Source organism: Aquarana catesbeiana, linkage group LG02, assembly GCF_042186555.1.
Source record: "Aquarana catesbeiana isolate 2022-GZ linkage group LG02, ASM4218655v1, whole genome shotgun sequence".
Lineage (NCBI taxonomy): Eukaryota > Metazoa > Chordata > Amphibia > Anura > Ranidae > Aquarana > Aquarana catesbeiana.
This window is the reverse complement of record NC_133325.1, coordinates 269,949,992-269,970,307: the sequence shown is the minus strand read 5'-3', so window position 1 is coordinate 269,970,307 and position 20,316 is coordinate 269,949,992. Positions and strand designations below refer to the sequence as shown.

The 20,316-nt window shown below is 43.3% G+C and overlaps 1 protein-coding gene across 14 annotated transcripts in view; it reads left to right on the top strand.

Moving 5' to 3' along the window:
- Window positions 1-20,316, top strand: part of DOCK9 (dedicator of cytokinesis 9) — a 433,207-nt gene that overhangs the window by 239,222 nt on the left and 173,669 nt on the right. For all 14 annotated transcript variants that reach the window (XM_073614422.1, XM_073614424.1, XM_073614413.1 and 11 more), the window contains exons 12-13: window positions 4,949-5,149; window positions 12,355-12,477. In XM_073614422.1, coding sequence (XP_073470523.1) covers window positions 4,949-5,149; window positions 12,355-12,477 — 324 coding nt within the window. The remainder of the gene's footprint in view (window positions 1-4,948; window positions 5,150-12,354; window positions 12,478-20,316) is intronic.

The window sequence follows — 20,316 nt, the reverse complement described above, 5'->3', positions numbered from 1 at the left end:
CTTAAAATATTGATTAGGTGTGGCTCCTCATTTAATGACCAATTTGGTAATGAGAGCCTGTAAACACCATAGTCCATTTCTTATCGCTCTCTTTGTTTTAATTTAGGCGGTAGTCTTTAGGAGCTTTTCTGTGTTGTTAGGCTCGGTTCACACTGGGACGACTTGGGATCCGACTTGTCGCCCCTCAAGTCGCCCCAAGTCGCCCCAGAAAGAGATTCACATGACAGTGAATGGGAGCGTCTTAATGGACACTACTGAAGTCGCTCCGACTTCAGAGCGTACTCCCTGTACTACTTGGATCCGACTTGGTAGGCGACCTGTACCATAGAAATCAATGGAAGTCGCCTCCAAGTCGGATCTCTCTCTAAAGTCAAGCGACTTTGCAGGCAAAAAATTTCGTTTGCCCAGGCAAACCCCTCCCTCCCAGAGAGCTGATTGTCCTGTGATTGGCCACAGCCGAAGTCGCCTGTCCTGGAGGCGACTTGAAGTCGCGTTGTAATTTGCTAAAGCCGCGTTGAAGTCGCCATGCAAAGTCGCGCTGAAGTCGTGTTGCCCCTGTGTGAATCGAGCCTTACCTTCACTATAATTGACAACTACAGTATAAGTCATTCAATTGCATTGTATAGTCCCTGTTATAACAGTTCTTTACTCCAAACCAGGCTGCAAGGAATTATTTGGTTGACTTTTTGCCAAATTTATAGCAAGTAGAAGCCTCCCTAAGGCCCCTTTCATACAGGGCGCGTCTGTTTTGACGGACGCTGCTTGCTCAGTGGGGATCGAGCCACTGATGCCCACTGAGCAGGCGGATTGACGGGTCCGTCTCCGCTCACTGTGCTGAGATGGACCTGTCAGAGCCCCGCTCTCCTCTATGGGGAGATTGGATGAAAACGGATCCACATGTCCATTTTCATCCGATTACATCCAATCCGCCAGACTGATGGAAAATAGGGTCTTCGTCCCTCTGGATTTGGAGGACCGGATCGGATAGCAAAAGATGTCAGCGGACATGTCACAGCTGACACCCATCGCTCCATAGAGGTGAATGGAGTGTCCGATCAGGTCCACCTGAAAAATGGACAGGCAGACCTAATCAGACAGCATGTGTGAAAGTGTAAACTGTTGCGTGTATTAGATCAGTAGAAAAACTTAGAGGTGCTCCTGTCCCCCCCCCCCCCCCCCCCCCAAAAAAATCAAGTCAGCAAATAAATACTGTAGCTGCTAACTTTTAATATTAGGGCCCTTGCCTGTCAAGGAAGCCAGCAGTGTCCTCACCCGAGCTGATTTTTCAATCGACTATCAGGTGCTGGCGCTGCCATCTTGACTAAGGTCAACCGGCAGTAAAGCCTTGCGGCTTCACAGCCGGTTTCCTACTGCGCATGTGCAAAGCGTGCTGCGCTTTGTGAGTGGGCCGGCTGTGGGGAATGGAGGGGTAGCCTAACTTCTGACTTGCCTCGGGGAACTGAGCCTGAAGTGGGAGTGGGTACCTGTCAAATCCAGGTACCCCCTCCCCCCAAAAGGTGCCAAATGTGGCAGTGGAGGAGGGAGGAGGCGGACAAGAGGAGCTTTCCCTTTTGGGTGGCGCTCCGCTTTAAAGTTGATTAGGGGGATGCAACCAGTTGACTTAGGATTTTATACTAATCTTGTTCTTTCATGCATACGGGATCTCACAAAAGTGAGCACACCCCTCACATTTTTGTAAATATTTTATTATATCTTTTCAGGTGACAAAACTGAAGAAATTACACTTTGCTACAGCGTAAAGTAGTGAGAGTACACTTGTATAACAATGTAAATTTACTGTCCCCCCCCCAAAATAACTCAACACACAGCCATTAATGTCTAAACCTCTGGCAATATTGGGCTCAGTGTGTCAATATTTTGTGTGGCCACCATTATTTTCCAGCACTGCCTTAACCCTCTTGGGCATGGAGTTCATAGGTTGCCACTGGAGTCCTCTTCCACTCCTCCATGACGACATCACGGAGCTGGTGAATGTTGGAGACCTTGTGCTCCTCCACCTTCTATTTGAGGATGTCCCACAGATGTTCAATTGGCTTTAGGTCTAAAGACATGCTTGGCCAGTCCATCACCTTTACCCTCAGCTTCTTTAGCAAGGCAGTGGTCGCCTTGGAGGTGTGTTTGGGGTCATTATCATGTTGGAATACTGCCCTGCGGCCCAGTCTCTGAAAGGAGGGGATGCTTCAGTATGTCGCAGTACATGTTGGCCTTCATGGTTCCCCCAGTGCTGGCAGCCCTTAATGCAGCCCCAGACCATGACACTCCCACCACCATGCTTGGCTGTAGGCAAGACACACTTGTCTTTGTACTCCTCACCTGGTTGCCGCCACACACGCTTGACACAATCTGAACCAAATAAGTTTATCTTGGTCTCATCAGACCGCAGGACATGGTTCCAGTAATCCATGTCCTTATTCTGCTTGTCTTCAGCAAACTGCAGGCTTTCTTGTGCATCATCTTTAGAAGAGGCTTCCTTCTGGGACGACAGCCATGCAAACCAATTTGATGCAGTGTGCGGCGTATGGTCTGAGCACTGACAGGCTGACCCCCCCCCCCATCCCTTAAACCTCTGCAGCAACGCTGGCAGCACTCATACGTCTATTTCCCAAAGAGAACCTCTGGATATAATGCTGAGCACGTGCATTCAACTTCTTTGGTCGACAATGTTGAGGCCTGTTCTGTGTGGAACCTGTCCTGTTAAACCGCTGTATGGTCTTGGACAACGTGCTGCAGCTCCGTTTCAGGGTGTTGGCAATCTTCTTATAGCCTAGGCCAGTGATGGCGAACCTTGGCACCCCAGATGTTTTGGAACTATATTTCCCATGATACACATGCACTCTGCAGTGTAGCTGAGCATCATGGGAAATGTAGTTTTAAAACATCTGTGGTGCCAAGGTTCACCATCACTGGCCTATGCCATCTTTATGTAGAGCAACAATTCTTTTTTTTTTTAGATCCTCTGAGTTCTTTGCTATGAGGTGCCATGTTGAACTTCCAGTGACTAGTATGGGAGAGTGAGAGCGACGACACCAAATTTAACACACCTGCTCCCCATTCACATCTGAGACCTTGTAACACTAATGAGCCACATGACAACGGGGAGGGAAAATGGCTAATTTGGGCCAATTTGGACATTTTCACTTAGGGGTGTACTCACTTTTGTTGCCAGCGGTTTAGACATTAATGACTGTGTGTTGTTATTTTGAGGGGACAGCAAATTTACACTGTTATACAAGCTGTACACTCACTACTTTACATTGCAGCAAAGTGTAATTTCTTCAGTTTTGTCACATGACAAGATATAATAAAATATTTACAACAATGTGAGGCGTGTACTCACTTTTGTGAGATACTGTATGTGAAGGAGAATTTCATTTTCTAGGGCAGGCAAATATTTTACAGAATACAGAACTAAACAGTCATGTAAAGCAAAAGGCAAATGTTAATTCAACCCCCAAAATGACCATTTCAATGATGCTTTATACAAATCTTCCAATCGCAGGCATTTGTTTAAACAATGCCTACAATTTAACAATTATACATAAGCTCCCTTTTCAGAACTTCATGTTCTGGTGCATTGCATTAATAAACACAGGTTGTAGAAGGACAGTCAATTCATTTGAATTGACTGTAAACAAAACAAAACACAAAAAATCGGCAAGCAGCATTTTTTCTGATGCAACACACCACAACATATGCTAGTGACTTAAGGGTTTTAAGGTGTACGAATACATTACCTCTGTGCTTAGTAGTGCCTTTGAAAATAAGGGGCACCACTAATTTACAGTGCATCTGGAAAGTATTCACAGCACTTTCCACTTTTTCCACATTTTATCATGGTTACAGCCTTATTCCAAAATGGATTATATTCATTATTTTCCTCAAAGTTCTACAAACAAAACCCAATAAAGACAACGTGAAAGAAGGCACATGAAGGACTCTCATACCATGATAAACAAAATTCTATGGTCTGATGAAACAAAGAATGAACTCTTTGGCCTGAATGGCAAGTGTCATGTCTGGAGGAAACCAGGCACCGCTCATCACCTGGCCAATACCATCTCTACAGTAAAGCATGGTTGTGGCAGCATCATGTTGTGGGGATGTTTTTCAGCGCAAGAACTGGGAGACTAGTCGGGATTGACGGAAAACTAGTCACGATCAATGAATGCAGCAATGTACAGAGACGTGCTTAATGAAGACCTGCTCCATAACGCTCTAGACCTTAGACCTAGACTTGAACCCAATTAAACCTCTCTGGAGAGATCTGAAAATGGCTGTGCATGGACAATCCCCATCCAACCTGATGGAGTTTGATAGGTCCTGCAAAGAAGAATGGGAGAAACTGCCCAAAACTAGGTGTGCCAAGCTTGTAGCATCATACTCAAAAAGACTCTGGGCTGTAATTGGTGCCAAAGGTGCTTCAACAAAGTATTAAGCAAGGGCTGTGAATACTTATGGCATGTACGTGTGATATTTTTAGTTTGAAATCTTTGCAAATTTATTAAAAATAACGTTGTCGTTATGAGGTATTGTTTGTAGACTTTTGAGCAAAATATTCAATTCAATACATTTTGAAATAAGACTAACTTAACAAAATGTGGAAAAAGTGAAGTGCAGTGAATACTTCCTGGATGCAATGTATGTGTTGTGACAGACATGTTACTAAAACGCACTGCATTGGACAGGTGTGGGCCCCAAGTTTGTGTTTTTGAGAGCTGAAAATAAGGTATGTTTTTTAGGCACTTAATATGCTCTGCAGTGTACGTGCATCCATCTTTGTAGTCCCTTTGGAGACCCGGGGAATGACTCAACTATCAATAGACCCTTAGGTTAGACCATACGTTCTGTTAAACACTCATTTGATTAAAACCCATGTATGAACTTCCAATGTAATGACTCCTGTGTGTGTGCTTTTTTTCATGTCCAGGTTGAACCATTTTTTGTCACGCTATCCCTGTTTGATATTAAAGCCAACAAGAAGATGTCCGCTGACTTTCACGTGGATTTGAACCATTCCTCTGTGAGGCAAATGATTCCATCTCCTCAACAGATTTTAAATGGTGGAGGAGATTTTGGGCGCAGGATTGCAGGATGTGTACAGGAATCAATGCTGCAGTATCCCAAACAGGTATAACTAAGTGTTCTGCTGAGTTGTTTTTAAAGTGCTCACTATAATTTCCCTAAAAAGTGTTTCTAAATAATTCAAACTGGAAATGTATTTGTAACATGCAAGGGAATACAGCAGAGGAAGTGCTTAAATAATTGAATAATCTTAAGCCCTGTGCTGAGCATACTTTATCAACACTTATTGCTCTTTAAAGTGCTTGATAGACAAATTGTACTGAGGTAGACCAGGTAGGTTAACAGATCTATCTTCAGCTGACAGTGTGCTGTTTTTGACAATTTAAAGTGGTAATTCTGAATATATTTTCAAGACATTCATAAAGTACGCACATAAAAGGCTATTTAAATCACAACTGTTAAAAGATCTTTCCTTTTTGTATCTCCTTTTTCTTTTAGAATAGTTTTCCAAAACACAAGCATCAAGCATTTTTCTAAAAATGTGCTTAGGGTAAAAAAGAATACAATCATTTTTTTTGTTCTTCGCACATTCACACATTTGATCGTTTACTGTGGTTACATGCGTATCTTACACTTTTGCACAACTAAACTATTTAAATGGAAGGGTAGTGCCATTATTTTGAACATGAAAATACAGTGATGTGAAAAAGTGTACCTCATGGCAATTGTTTGTCTTTTTCAGCATATAACTTTAGATCTTGATTTAGTTGGTGCATTTTGATAAAGGGGATACAGAGCAAATGACACATAAAGTTGACTATAAATTTCTTCAAAATTTGGATTTTTTTTTTTTTTACTGAAAAAAATTATTTGCACGTCTACATTTGATACCACTTCAGCTCCATTAAATAATAATCTTTTATTTTACATTAGGCGTCAATTAGGGTTGCACCGATACCATTTTTTTTTCTTTTTTTTACCAGCGAGTACGAGTACCGATACGTTTGGTCAAGTAATCGCCCATATCGATACCTTTGCAGTGTGATTTGAGCCACACAGCAAAGAATCGCATGCAGTCTGAACAGGAATGTGGTGTGATTCCTGTCCGAATCGCATGTGGTTTCCTACACTGCACCTTTGTGAACACAGGCTGAATTCACTATGATGAGCCTGGGCTCACACAGGAACGGTGGGGGAAACCACATGCAATTTAGACAGGAATCGCACTGCATTCCTGTTCAAATCGCATGTAATATTTTGGAGTACAATTTAAGCCTATTCATTTTCTATGGGCTCATATTGCACCAAAAGGTATTGGTTTTAGGTATCGGAGCATTTGTACAAGTACCCGTGCAAATGCTCCATATTGGCACAGATATCGGTATCTGTGCAACCCTAGTGTCAATGATTAGAAACTTCTTAGGGGAGTATAAATAATAACTTGCTTCATTTAAACCTCATATATCTAGGGTCTGGTGCTCTCTTCGCTATTGACATGTGTGGTATCGTCATTCCAAGATCAATAAAGCTCTCAGAAAGATAGTTGTGAATGTCTATGGATTTAAAAAAGATGACAAACTATTTGAAATTAATCATTTCACTAGGATTATTTCATAATGAAAGTAATCTACAAGTGGCGTAGATAGTTAAACAAATTCTAATTTGTCTGGGACTGGCCAGGCCAGCAAATCTATCCCAGGACCTGATAGTTTGATGCTCAAAGTGGTCTAAAAGAATCCTAAAATGTCATCATGGGATGTTAACGGGTTCTTGCAAACATTTGTTTTCAAAATTCATCTGTAAAAGATTGCATCAATTCAACTTGCATAAGGGGTATGTTAATACAAAAAAACATTTTCTGTGTAAACAAGAATGTTGGAGCAAGAGTATAGGTTGCCATTGTACATATGGGCAAAGACCATGCCTTCTTAAACAATGTACTAAAGATTGATCAATCAAAGATAGTTGTTTGGTAACAGACATGTTTACTGCAAACCAATATGCATTATTTCATGAGAAGAACATAACAATGAAGTATGGTGTTTTTAAAGTTATTGTTTGGGCTGATTTGCGGCCTGGGCAGCTCATAGTCATCAAGTCAATCAAATGTTATGCATCATATAAATTATAGTTGCAGTTGAGCCTTTCATTGTGATAAGGACTCTAAGTACGCTAGCAAATCCATGAAAGAGTGGTTCAAAATGAAAGAATAGAGGGCTATGGACTGCCCTAGTCATAGACATGTCTTAAAGTGGATGTAAACCCTCTCCTATACCCAGTGAAGTGAACAGCCTCAGATGATACATAGGGATGAAACCAATCTCCCTACATAAGTTTTACATGTATATCTGCTGTCTTCAGCTTGATATATTCTGTAGAATTCCAACATCGTGTTAAAATTTTTACTTCCTCATTCGGCAGTAGGAGTGAATTCTTGACATACACTGTGTGACAGCTGATTGGAGGAAAGGCACAACTCCCCCCCCCCCCCCCCCCCCCACACAGTGGCACAGCAAGAATGTGCAGAACTGTGCTGTTGCACGACATGCTCTCTGCTAATCTATTTATAGCACCCACCCCGACACTAATTTTGGGCTGTGTTTATCTCCTGTGTCGTAATATGTCTTAGAAGTTATGCTGATAAGAGGAACGGAGCAGCAGAAAGACATGGGACACTACTAACAAACACTATGTGCCTAGGTCAAATTGCTTGAATTTGGTGTATGTCCACTGAAATTTTGTAGGGGGAATTGGAAAAGGGCAGTTCATATAAGGAAACCCAACAGTGGCGTCGGAAGGTGGGCTGACTCGGGCTACAGCCCCGAGTGGGCCCCTAAAAAGCCTGGGTCTCGTACTAGTTGTTGACAATTATTAGCCCTGAGTCCCAAAGCCTGGGGTTGGCAGGGAACTCGGGGCTATGCAAGGCCAGACTGGCCTACCAGGATAGCCCTGGGACCACTTTGCAGAGCCAATCCTGGGCGGGTGCACAAGCTTTTTCTGAAGGGGGGGTGAGCGCCGCCAGATTACACAGAGCAGGGATCTTCTGCTTACCTGGCGCAGCCGCAGGGTCATACGAAGTGCCCGGCTCCTATAATGGACATCACACTGATCCAATGCCGGGACGTGTGACATCATAGATGCCGGTCCAGCAGGCGGGACTTAGTGTGACACTGAGGCCCCGCCGGGTAAGCAGGAGATCCCCACTCTTTGTAAACCGGATGCTCTCCTCTCCCCATGCACTGGCGAGGCTGCGCTGATGGGCACTGACGGGCTTGACTTACTTTAAAATGGGCGGGGTTTATTCAAATTTACCTTCGGACTGAAGCCCCTGGTCTTTTTCCCACCTAGCAACACACCTGAAACCCACAAACATCTTGCAACTGAAGGAATTTTGCTTGGAGAAGTGGTTACAAATTCAGTGTCAGAGACTGGTGGGCCGGTATGCCAAATGCCATGTGCACTTGCCCTTTTACACAGTACACCATTACATCTATAACATTTTTGTTTAATAAATACATTTTTTATTTTAGGGCTGTGGAAATTAAAGATTAATTCCTCGATTAATCGTTCATTTTTTTTATCGATCAAAAATTTTTTTGATCGGTAGGCTGCCTGCCCTGGGGCCGCTTTGGGCCAAGCTGTGGCTGCAGCGCTCCGCTCCCTCCTCCTCCTCCACTATATGTCATACACAGTCTGCGGGCATCTCCCGCTGTGTGTCTTCGAGTGTGAAAACTTTGGCCGCGCTGTGAGAAAAGTCCCGCCCTCCTCCCAGATCAGCTTGTGTGATAGACGCAGTGTTCTGTAGGAGGGCGGGACTTTTCTCACAGCTCGGCCAAAGTTTTCACACTCAGCTCCGAGACACACAGCGGGAGATGCCCGCAGACTGTATAATACAGGCACTGACTACTGTGAGGCTGCGATTATGGGCAAGGTGAGGTTGCGATTACGGGCACGGTAAGACTACATTATGGGCACAGTAAGGCTGTGATTATGGGCACGGTGAGGCTGCGATTATGGGCACAGTAAGGCTAAGATTATGGGCAAGGTGAGGCTGAGTTTGACATGTGATGTCCTAGCCATGCCCTGCTATGTCCGGCTTCGGTCGTTGCCATAACAACGGTGCTAAATTGGCTAAAAGTAGTTGGATCTGTATGTGCGTTATTAATCGAAGTTAGTCGATTAATCGATTTAAAAAAATCGATTAATCGAACACGAAAATTTTAATCAGTAACAGCACGTCTGTATTTTGTTCTTATTTAAGTGTATCACCTTATCTGTATGCACCATTTAAATAAAAATGTGTTTGCTTGTTCAAGTGTGTTGAAAAAGTCAACCATTTCCCTGGGGTGTAGGCATCGCCCTGGTACCTTTTTTTTAGAGCGGGCAGTTGGTTGTTTAGTGATAACAACCGATGCAGCTAAAGGCCGCTCAGATGTTATCCTAAAGGAGTGTGACAGGACGTCCCCACTATCGCCACCATCTGCCGCTCTTCCCAGGCCTCCCATCCCTCCTGGAGACCCAAGCCACCGCCGGCTAGGCTGAGACACGAACAAGGCCGGATTCGGCTCTAATCGGGTCTCTGATGTAAAATTCCCGGAAGCAACGTCACTTCCGGTTTACTTAAGTGCCAATGGCGCTGATTTTAAAAAAATGATAGTATTCAGAATCACCAATTTTGTCGATCTGAATACTTTTAAGTGCAAAGGAGAGATTTGGGGTCTTTTAGACCCCCGATCCCTCCATAAAGAGTACCTGTCACCACCTATTATTGTCACAAGGGATGTTTACATTCCTTGTGACATTAGTAAAAGTAATCAGATTTTTTTTTTCTTTTTTTAAAAGGAAAATGTAAAAAAAAAAAAAAAAAAAAAAAGAAAATAAAGTAAGTAAAGTAATTTTAAAGCGCCCCGTCCACACGCAACAAAGAAAACGCATACGAAAGTCACGCCCGTAGATGTAAACGGTGTTCAAATCACACGTGAGGTATCGCAGCGATCATCAGAGTGAGAGCAATAATTCTAGCAAAAGACCTCCTCGGTAACCTCCTCTAACCTGGTAACTGTAAAAAATTTTTAAACCGTCGCCCATGGGGATTTTTAGGTACCGTAATTTTGTCTCCATTCCACGAGTGTGCGCAATTTCAAAGCATGACATGTTGGGTATCTATTTACTTGGCATAACATTATCTTCCACATTATACTAAAAAAATTGGGCTAACTTTACTGTTTAGTTTTTTTTTAATTCAGGAAATTGTCAAAATGCATTTGAAAGACCGCTGCGCAAATATCGTGTGGTATAAAATATTGCAACGATCACCATGTTATTCTCTAGGGTCTCTGCTAAAAAAAATATATCTATATAGATAGATAGAGATCTATCTATCTATCTATCTATCTATCTATCTATCTATCTATCTATCTATCTATCTATCTATCTATCTATATATATATATATATATATATATATATATATATATATATATATATAAAATGTTTGGGGGTTCTAGGTTATTTTCTAGCAAAAAATACTGATTTTAACTTGTAAGCAAAAAATGTCAGAAATAGGCTTAGACATGAAAGGGTTAACTTTGTAAATTTACTGTCTCCTCAAAATAAAGCAATACACAGCCATTAATGTCTAAACCGCTGGCAACAAAAGTGAGTACACCCCTAAGTGAAAATGTCCAAATTGAGCCCAAAGTGTCTATTTTGTGTGGCCACCATTTTTTCCAGCACTGCCTTTAACCCTCTTGGACATGGAGTTCACCAGAGCTTCACAGGGTGCCACTGGGGTCCTTTTCCACTCCTCCATGACGACATCATGGAGCTGGTGGATGTTGGAGACCTTGCGCTCCTCCACCTTGCATTTGAGGATTCCCCACAGATGCTCAATAGGGTTTAGGTCTGGAGACATGCTTGGTCAGTCCATTACCTTTTACCCTCATCATCTTTAGCAAGGCAGTGGTCATCTTGGAGGTGTGTTTGGGGTTGTTATCATGTTGGAATACTGCCCTGCTGCCCAGTCTTCCGAAGGGAGGCGATCATGCTCTGCTTCAGTATGTGACCGTATGTGTTTGCATTCATGGTTCCCTCAATGAACTGTAGCTCCCCAGTGCCGACAGCACTTGTGCAGCCCCAGACCATGACACTCCCACCACCATGCTTGACTGTAGGCAAGACGCACTTGTCTTTGTACTCCTCACCTGGTTGCCGCCACACACGCTTGACACCATCTGAACCAAATAAGTTTATCTTGGTCTCATCAGACCACAGGCCATAGTTCCAGTAATCCATGTCCTTAAAAAAAACAAAAAATTTCTGCGCTAACACATAAATATTAAAAACAACTTGAATAAAGCTGCAGCTCTACTGTGGGATACACACATAAATCAGTAAAGGTAAAGAGAGCTCTCTTTTCCTTTATAATCCATGTCCTTAGTCTGCTTGTCTTCAGCAAACTGTTTGCTGGCTTTCTTGTGCATCATCCTTAGCATAAGCTTCCTTCTGGGATGACAGGCATGCAGGCCAATTTGACGCAGTGTGCAGCGTATGGTCTGAGCACTGACTGGCTGACCCCCCACCCCTTCAACCTCTGCAGCAATGCTGGCAGCACTCATACATCTATTTCCCAAAGACAACCTCTGGATATGACGATGAGCATGTGCACTCAACGTCTTTGGTCGACCATGGCGAGGCCTGTTCTGAGAAGAACCTGTCCTGTTAAACCGCTTTATGGTCTTGGCCACTGTGCTGCAGCTCAGTTTCAGGGTCTTGGCAATCTTCTTATAGCCTAGGCCATCTCTATGTAGAGCAGCAATTCTTTTTTACAGATCCTCAGAGAGTTCTTTGCCATGAGGTGCCATGAGGAACTTCCAGTCACCAGTATGAGAGAGTGAGAGCGATGACACCAAATTTAACACACTTGCTCCCCATTCACACCTGAGACCTTGTAACACTAATTAGTCACATGACACCAGGGAAAATCGCTAATTGGGGCCCAATTTGGACATTTTCACTTAGGGGTGTACTCGCTTTTGTTGCCAGCGGTTTAGACATTAATGGCTGTGTATTGCGTTATTTTGAGGGGACAGTAAATTTACACTGTTATACAAGCTGTACACTCACTACTTTACATTGTAGCAAAGTGTCATTTCTTCAGTGTTGTCACATGAAAAGGTATAATAAAATATTTACAAAAATGTGAGGGGTGTACTCTTGTGAGATACGGTATAACTTTATGTTGGTGTGATACTAAGGTTGGTTAATGAAGATGGAATACTGTTCATAATATGTAGAATTGTTTGTTTTTTAGGGAATTTTTTCTGTCACATGTCCTCACCCTGACATCTTCCTAGTGGCCAGAATAGAAAAGGTTCTCCAAGGGAGCATTGCACATTGTGCTGAGCCCTACATGAAGAGCTCGGATTCTGCAAAGGTAATTGCTTGCATATTAAAATGTTTTTTAACATATGCCTAGTGGATAAAAGCTTTGGCATTCTAGAACAGTGTATAGTTACCATTGGTTAATTCTACCAATAAATTTATAGGCTGATATGCAGTAGACTGAAAAAAATACTTTTATTTACATACCGTACGCAATTAAAACTTATTTCTTTATCGTACATCATGGGACACAGAGCCTTAAGTAATGGGTTATGGGCCACCTTCAGGTGATGGACATTGGTACACCCTAAACAGGAAGTTGCCTCCCTATATAACCCCTCCTCCTACCAGGAGTAACTCAGTTTTTTTGCCAGTGTCTAATGCCACGTACACACAAGCGGACTTTATGGCAGACTTTGCCCGGCTGACTTTTCGACGGACTTTACGACTGACTTTCTGAATGAACGGACTTGCCTACACACAATCAACCAAAGTCTGTCGAATTCGTACGTGATGACGTACGACCGGACTAAAATAAGGAAGTTCATAGCCAGTAGTCAGTAGCTGCCCTAGCGTGGCTTTTTGTCCGTCGAACTAGCATACAGACGAGCGGACTTTTCGACCGCACTCCAGTCCGTCGGATAGATTTGAAACATGTTTCAAATCTAAGTCCGCCCAACTTTTGAGAAAACAAAGTCCTCTGGAGCCCACACACGATTGAATTGTCCGACGAAATCCCGTCCGCCGGGCAAAGTCTGCCTTAAAGTCCGCTCGTGTGTACGCGGCATAAGGTGTTGGCCACGAGTGAAGATGTGCTCGGAGGAGCTCCAGGAGGGATCCATGCTGGATTTAAATAACCTCCACTCACCGGATCCATCCAAGCCACTGAGGCCTAAGGATGGTACCCGGGCCTCGCATAGAAGAACAAGGTTTTGCCTGTAAGGCTCTCTTGAGGGCTGGACCCCAGGAACCAGAACTCTTTTTAGTCATGCTACATTACGTAAAGTTGCTCCTGAAGGGTGCTATACAGGTCCAAAGGAGTGGAACCCCTATTAAGGGACCCGGTCTTTGAAGGTTTACTAACGCTGCCCACCGTGATGGGTGAAGTTTGGATCTGTCTGTTTTCAGCAGTATCCTGCAGTGAGGAAAAGGTAAGGGAAAAAGCTTAGGAACTGTAAAAAGTACACCTATGCCTTTTTCCTCCATATGAAAAACATTGTAATGCCTTAAAATCTCAGCAGCTCTGTGTCCAGCTTTAAACAGCATGTGTGTGTCCCAGCAGCAGGAGGGGGTTCTTAATTGAACAGAGGTGTGCCTCTCCCACCTGGGGGAACTAAGGGGCTGGGGGTACAGCAGATTGTTATCTATAATGGCTCCTGTGTAAAACACTAATTGTCTCAAACTGCTGAGAAAACACCCACCACCTCAGTGGCGGCTTCCTATGGATATTACTTTAAAGACCCACATTTTGTTGTCAGACTGCCGTTTTAATAAGCCTTGTTGCGCCCCAGCCTGTATATTACAAAGATCGCTTGCATATAGAAAGCATAGAGATTGTGAAGCGCCAGCAGCGATCACAGACCCTCCTCTTCATTGGGTCTGCATTGCAGACCCGAATGCCGTGCCGCCCGTGCAGTGAGTTATAAAACAGACGGTCTCCTTGTCAGAAAATCTCTTAAGAGCAACTGAAGAAAAGAAGTCTGTCACACAGGACACAGGAGCGCTGGGGCACATAAGGGATGTATACAGGCATTTTCAGTACAAGAAATACATTGTTACTCAGAATCAAGCTGATCTTTATGGTGAAATTGTTTTGCTAGACTATTGCTCAGCAAGTAGTAGTACAGTAGTACAGTGCCTCTGCTTTTGTGCTTAGCACTATGGCTTCCAGAGTTACCACAAAGGTACCAAAAATTCCCCCCCCCCAGGCGCTGGGAACTCCAGTCATAATGCATTTCCGGTCCTTGCATTACTAGAAAAGCTTATTTATGCTGAATGGGATCACCCGGATAAGCATTTTGTCCCTCCATAGAGATTCTCAGTTCTCTATCCCATGGAGGAGAAATTCACCAAATTATGGAAAATACCAGCAGTTGATGCTGCGATTTCCAGTGTGAACAAAAGTTTAACTTGTCCAGTAGACAATGCACAAATGCTTGAAGATCCAACAGATAAAAAGTTGGTATTCCTGTTAAAATCCTCTTTTTCCTTGGCAGGTGTGGTTACTCAGCCTGCTGTTGCAGCAATAGGCATCTGTCAGTCCCTAAGGGACCAGTTTAGACAGGCCCTTTAAAGAGGTCCCTGCACACAGGCCCACGGTTTGGCCGAACTACCAAGGGCGCTATGTTTTGTCATAGATGCCATGAAAGACTCTATTCACCAGGCGTCCCGCCTTGCACTTGTGCTGGTACACATGTGTAGGACCCTGTGGTTAAAAAAAAAAAAAAGTTTTTTTTGGTCAGCCGAAGCACCTTGAAAAAGGCTTATGACTAGCTTCCCTTTTCATGGGGATCGACTATTTGAGGAGGATTTGGTCAAACACATCCAAATGATTTCTAGTGGGAAAGGTACTCTTTTGTCCAAAAGAAAGTATAAACGTCCTTCATTTAAACGGACTCCTTCCTCTGCGCCAGGGGCATCCGCCTCTAGGCAGTGGTGATGGCTTCCACTGTCAGACTTTAGAGGAAAGCCTCAGGGTCAGGCCCAGGCACAGAAAATTCAGCCCCTCTATACATGACTGAAAATACGTTTTCCTCCGCCCTACAGGGCCTAGAAGGAGAATTACCGACTTTAATTGCATCCGCCATCCTAAAGGATAGGAAGCATGTTGGATCTCCCTTCCGCACCTTAGACCCCTTATCAAGGGAACAGTGGATTGAGGGTGAGGGGTTACCCTTAGGTGATCAGGAAGAAAGGTATACCGATTACTCCTCTGCGGAGGAAACAATGGTAGATGATCCTTTTTCAGCCTCGCAAATCTGAGAGACTGCTGGTACAATCTCTTACAGAGATGCTTAGTGCCTCTTTCAAGCTACCACTAGCAGAGTCAGCTGATCTGTTTCTTCTTTAGGTTCCTTAAAACCTTCACAGCCTTTTCAGGCGTTTCCTGTACATGCACAGAAGAGCAAACTTTGGGGTTTTATTCAACAGACCATTCTAGATCTAAAGAATCAAAATCAGTTCGTGAAGATCTGCTCCTTTCAATGGAGTCGATCAGGTCAGTGGTTTCTATCCTACAAGGAGGAGAACTTCTGGCGTCTATCGACATCAGGGATGCATATCTGCATGTCCCTACATTTTCCACTCACCAAAGGTCTTTGCGGTTCGAAGTAGAACAGCATAATTTCAGTTTGTAGCCTTGCCCTTCGGGCCAGCTACAGCACCCCGAGCGTTCACAAAAGTGCTGGCCCCACCTCTAGGTTAAGGGCACAGGGCATAACAGTCTTTGCGTACCTAGACGATCTATTGCTAATAGACCAATCGATGGCTCGTTTGGAGCAAAGTGTACGCATTACAACCAATTACCTGAAAAATCTGGGTTGGATTCTCAACCTAGAGAAGTCTTCCTTAATACCGCTAAATAAGCTAGAGTATTTGGGTCTGATCGTAGATACAGCCCAGAAAAAGGTGTTCTTTCCTCAGGCAAAAATCAACTCCATACAAGAGCTGGTGCGGATGGTCAGGTCGAAAGCAAATCCCTCAATTCGCCTTTGCATGAGGTTGTTAGGAAAGATGGTGGCTTCATTCGAAGCAGTCCCCTATGCCCAGTTCCTTTCGAGACTGTTGCAAAACAGTATCCTGTCTGCTTGGAATAAAACGATCCAAGCTTTGGACTTGCCAATGCGGCTGTCCCCAAGGGTGTCCCAAAGCCTCAGTTGGTTACTAACCCAGAATCTGCTGAAAGGAAAATCCTTCAGACCAGTTATCTGGAAAGTAGTAACGACAGATACCAGCCTTTTCAGGCTGGGGAGCAGTACTAGAGAAGATGACTGTCCAGGGACAGTAGTCAAAAACCGAAAGAGCCTTGCCCATCAACATCCTAGAGATTTGGGCAGTGCATCTGGCTCTGAAGGCTTGGACTTCCAGGTTAGGGATTGTCCTGTCAGGATCCAATCCGACAATGCCACAGCAGTGACCTATATCAATCACCAAGGATGCACCAAGAGTCTCTCAGCGCAGAAAGAGGTGAACCATATTCTAACGTGGGCAAAAAGGAATGTTCCGTGCCTATCAGCAGTCTTCATTCCGGGAGTAGAGAATTGGCAGGTGCATTGGTGACCCCGTGGGATCAGTTCTCGCTGATCTATGCATTCCCCCCTATTCAGTTGCCACCGCGACTGCTTTGCATGATCAAGCTGGAATGAAAGCTGGTAATTCTGGTAGCACTAGCATGGCCCAGAAGGTCATGGTGTGCAGGAATTATAAAGATGGCAGTGGAGGATCCATGATCCCTTCCACTAAGGCCAGACCTGCTCTCACAGGGGCCAATATTCCATCCTACTTACAAACGCTAGATTTAACGCCCTGGCTATTGAAACCCACATTCTGAAGAAACATGGGCTTTCCGGGTCAGTTATCTCTACTTCAATGCAAGGAAGCCAGCTTCCAAAGCTATATATTATAGAGTCTGGAGGGCTAATGTTTCCTGGTGTGAATCCAAGGGTTGGCACCCTCGGAGATATATATTATAGGCAGAATTCTTGCCTTTCTACAATTAGGCATGCAGATGAAGTTGTCCTTGAGTACTATTAAGGGCCAAGTCTCAGCCTTATCGATCTTATTTCATTGACCGCTTGCTGTGCATTCTTTAGTCCGGGGTTTTATGCAAGGGGTGATGCGGATTAATCCGCCAGTTAAATCACCTTTGAGCCCTTGGGACTTGAACTTAGTTTTGTCAGTGTTACAAAAACAGCCATTTGAACCGATACAGCATATTCCCTTAGTCCTTCTGACGAGGAAGTTGGTGTTCTTGGTTGCTATATCCTCAGCAAGGAGGGTTTTGGAATTGGCTGCTCTTACATGTAAAGTGCCATATTTGAATATGCATGAGGACAGAGTGGTGTTACGCCCTCGTCCAGACTTTTTACCAAAAGTGGTTTCAGGTTTTCACCTGAACCAAGATATTGTCCTGCCATCGTTTTTTCCAAAACCATGTTCCAGGAAAGAGAAGTTACTACATTGTCTTGATGTGAAGAGAGCAGTGAAAATCTATTTAAAGACAACTGCTCAGATTCGTAAGACTGATGTCTTATTTATTCTGCCAGAGGGTCCTAAGAAAGGACAGGCAGCGTGGAAATCCACTGTCGCTAAGTGGATTCGGCAAGTTATAATTCAAACTTATAATTTAAGGGGTAAGATTCCCCCTTTTCAAGTTAAGGCGCACTCTACCAGGGCGGTTAGTGCTCCTTGGGCAGTGCGTCACCAGGCCTCCATGGCTCAGATCTTTAAGGCCGTAACTTGGTCTTGAGTGCATACATTCACAAAATTTTATCAGGTGGATGTAAGGAGGTATGAAGATATCACCTTCGGGCGCAGTGTGCTGCAGGCAACAGTATAAGCCCTCAAGTCTGGGGGTACCCAGCGGGTTGTGTCTGCCTCCCCTCAAGTAGCATTGTTATGGGACGTCCCATTAAGTAATTACTTAAGGCTCTGTGTCCCATGATGTACGATAAAGAAAATAGGATTTTTATTACAGCTTACCTTTAAAATCCTTTTCTTGGAGTACATCATGGGACACAGAGGTCCCGCCCCTCTTTTTCTGGGGTATACGTATATTGCTTTGCTACAAAAACTGAGTTACTCCTGCTAGGAGGAGGGGTTATATGGGGAGGCAACTTCCTGTTTAGGGTGTGCCAGTGTCCGTCACCTGAAGGTGGCCCATAACCCATTAAGTAATTACGTAAGGCTCTGTGTCTCATGATGTACTCCAAGAAAAGGATTTTACAGGTAAACTGTAATAAAAATCCTATTGTGTATTTGCCCCATAGAGATGGTAAATTTGTTTTGTGAGTCACTCGGGTAATTGTAGATTCTTAACTGTCAGTTGTTTAAAGTGTTACTAAACCCAGGACCCTACATTCACTATATCTGGTCTCCCACAGTACACAGAACATGGAAATTATTTTAGTAAATATAAATTGGTAAATACCTTTTCTCATTAGCAGTTAGAACAGTCTTGTAACTTCTATGAGTGTCCAGGCAAGCACTAGTTAAAGCTTGTAGGAGGAGTTAACTGACTGTCCTATTGGACTGCAAGACCCTGACCCTCTTTATGGACAGTGCTGATTGGCCCTGTGCTGATCAAATGCACCCTCCAAAGGAAACAAACCTCTCTAGCAATACACACCAAACTGAGCATGTTTAGCCTGACTCCATAGGCTCTGTGTTATCAGAAAATCATCAGGGGACATTGAAAGGTGAGGAGGATCAAAAAAGCCAGGATCAAGCAGCCTTTTTACACAATGCGAAGGGTTAAACCCTTAAATTCCACAGTGAATATAACAAGCATGCTTTACTGTATATACAGACTGATTTTACTGTTGTGGGTTTAGTAATACTTTAAGGATTGATAAAAAGCAGGGCTTGGTGAACGTGGTGACACAGATTTTCACCTTCTCCAGCACTCACCCTGTTCTCCCTGCTTACTACTGTCACTCCTGAGCCCTGCGCTCTGTACGTGGCACACTCCTTAACCCTGAAAGATAAAGCATTCATATAAACAATTTTAAATTGATGTGTAGAGTCTGTTTGAAATTACTTGATAAGGTGTATGCTGTGTCTATGCCAGGACCCATGTGGAGATGTTTGCATAGGCCTTATGTGTTACCTGTCTGTGTTGTTACCACTAGCGGGCTTAGAAAACAATTGTTTTCTTTGTGCACTGGTTACACTGCAAAGCACTGCAAAGGTGTGGAGAGCTGTGGTAAAATTCAGACATTTACCATTTTACTGCAGCACACAGGAAGGCACCGCATGTCAAAGCGCAGGGTGCATGTAGTGTCTTCTGCTAATGGGTTATTATCTAATCACCATCACTGATGTATAGGAAAAGTTTGAGAAGGGTACAAATTTCTGTCCTGAGGTTTTTCCTTTAATATTTTGTTTTGTGTAAATTTTTCTGTCAAGCTTCATGATGGTCTCAAAGTACAAGAGGTTTTTAGGTGCTGCAAGCTAGCTGCTCTCCCATTATATGGAAAGTAGAATGTCCACTGGTTATTTTTAGTGTTTTTTTTTAAGTACATAAAAAGATATTCTTTTACCGTGTCTAATTAAGTACCAGATAAAGTATATACAATATACCTATTTATAAATACACAGTGAACTGTATATATACACATATATCTTCATATATGTATAAAGTGAACACCAAGTGAAAATCATGTGACAAGTTGTAAAGTGCAAATTCTCATTCAGAAATTAATAAAATAAAAATAAAAATAAAATAAAAATAACAGTACATCAAATTATATTGGTGATAAAGTCCATCAAAAACAGTGATATGTCTTCCTTCCAACTTCCACCACACCCGGTGTTTGAGTGGACCCACTCCCGATGAAAAACTCACTCACCAACTCCAATTGCCCACACTTGCGTGTAAGGCTTTTGTGCTTAATAATCTCCAACAGAAAGGATTAAGGTGATGAACCAGCCTTCCAAATGTATATACACACACAATCCATTCCACATGTGAAATAAAAGAAAAGCTCCAATAGTGTAATTCGTACAACCAGTTTATTGAATAGCACACAAGCCAAAGGTAGAACCAAGAGACAACTAAAGGTTCGCATCAGTGAGCATCTGGCCAATATAAAAAATGGTTACAAATACCATAGTGTATCATTGCATTTCAAGGAGAAACATCAACAAGATCATCCATCTTTGCTGCAATTTT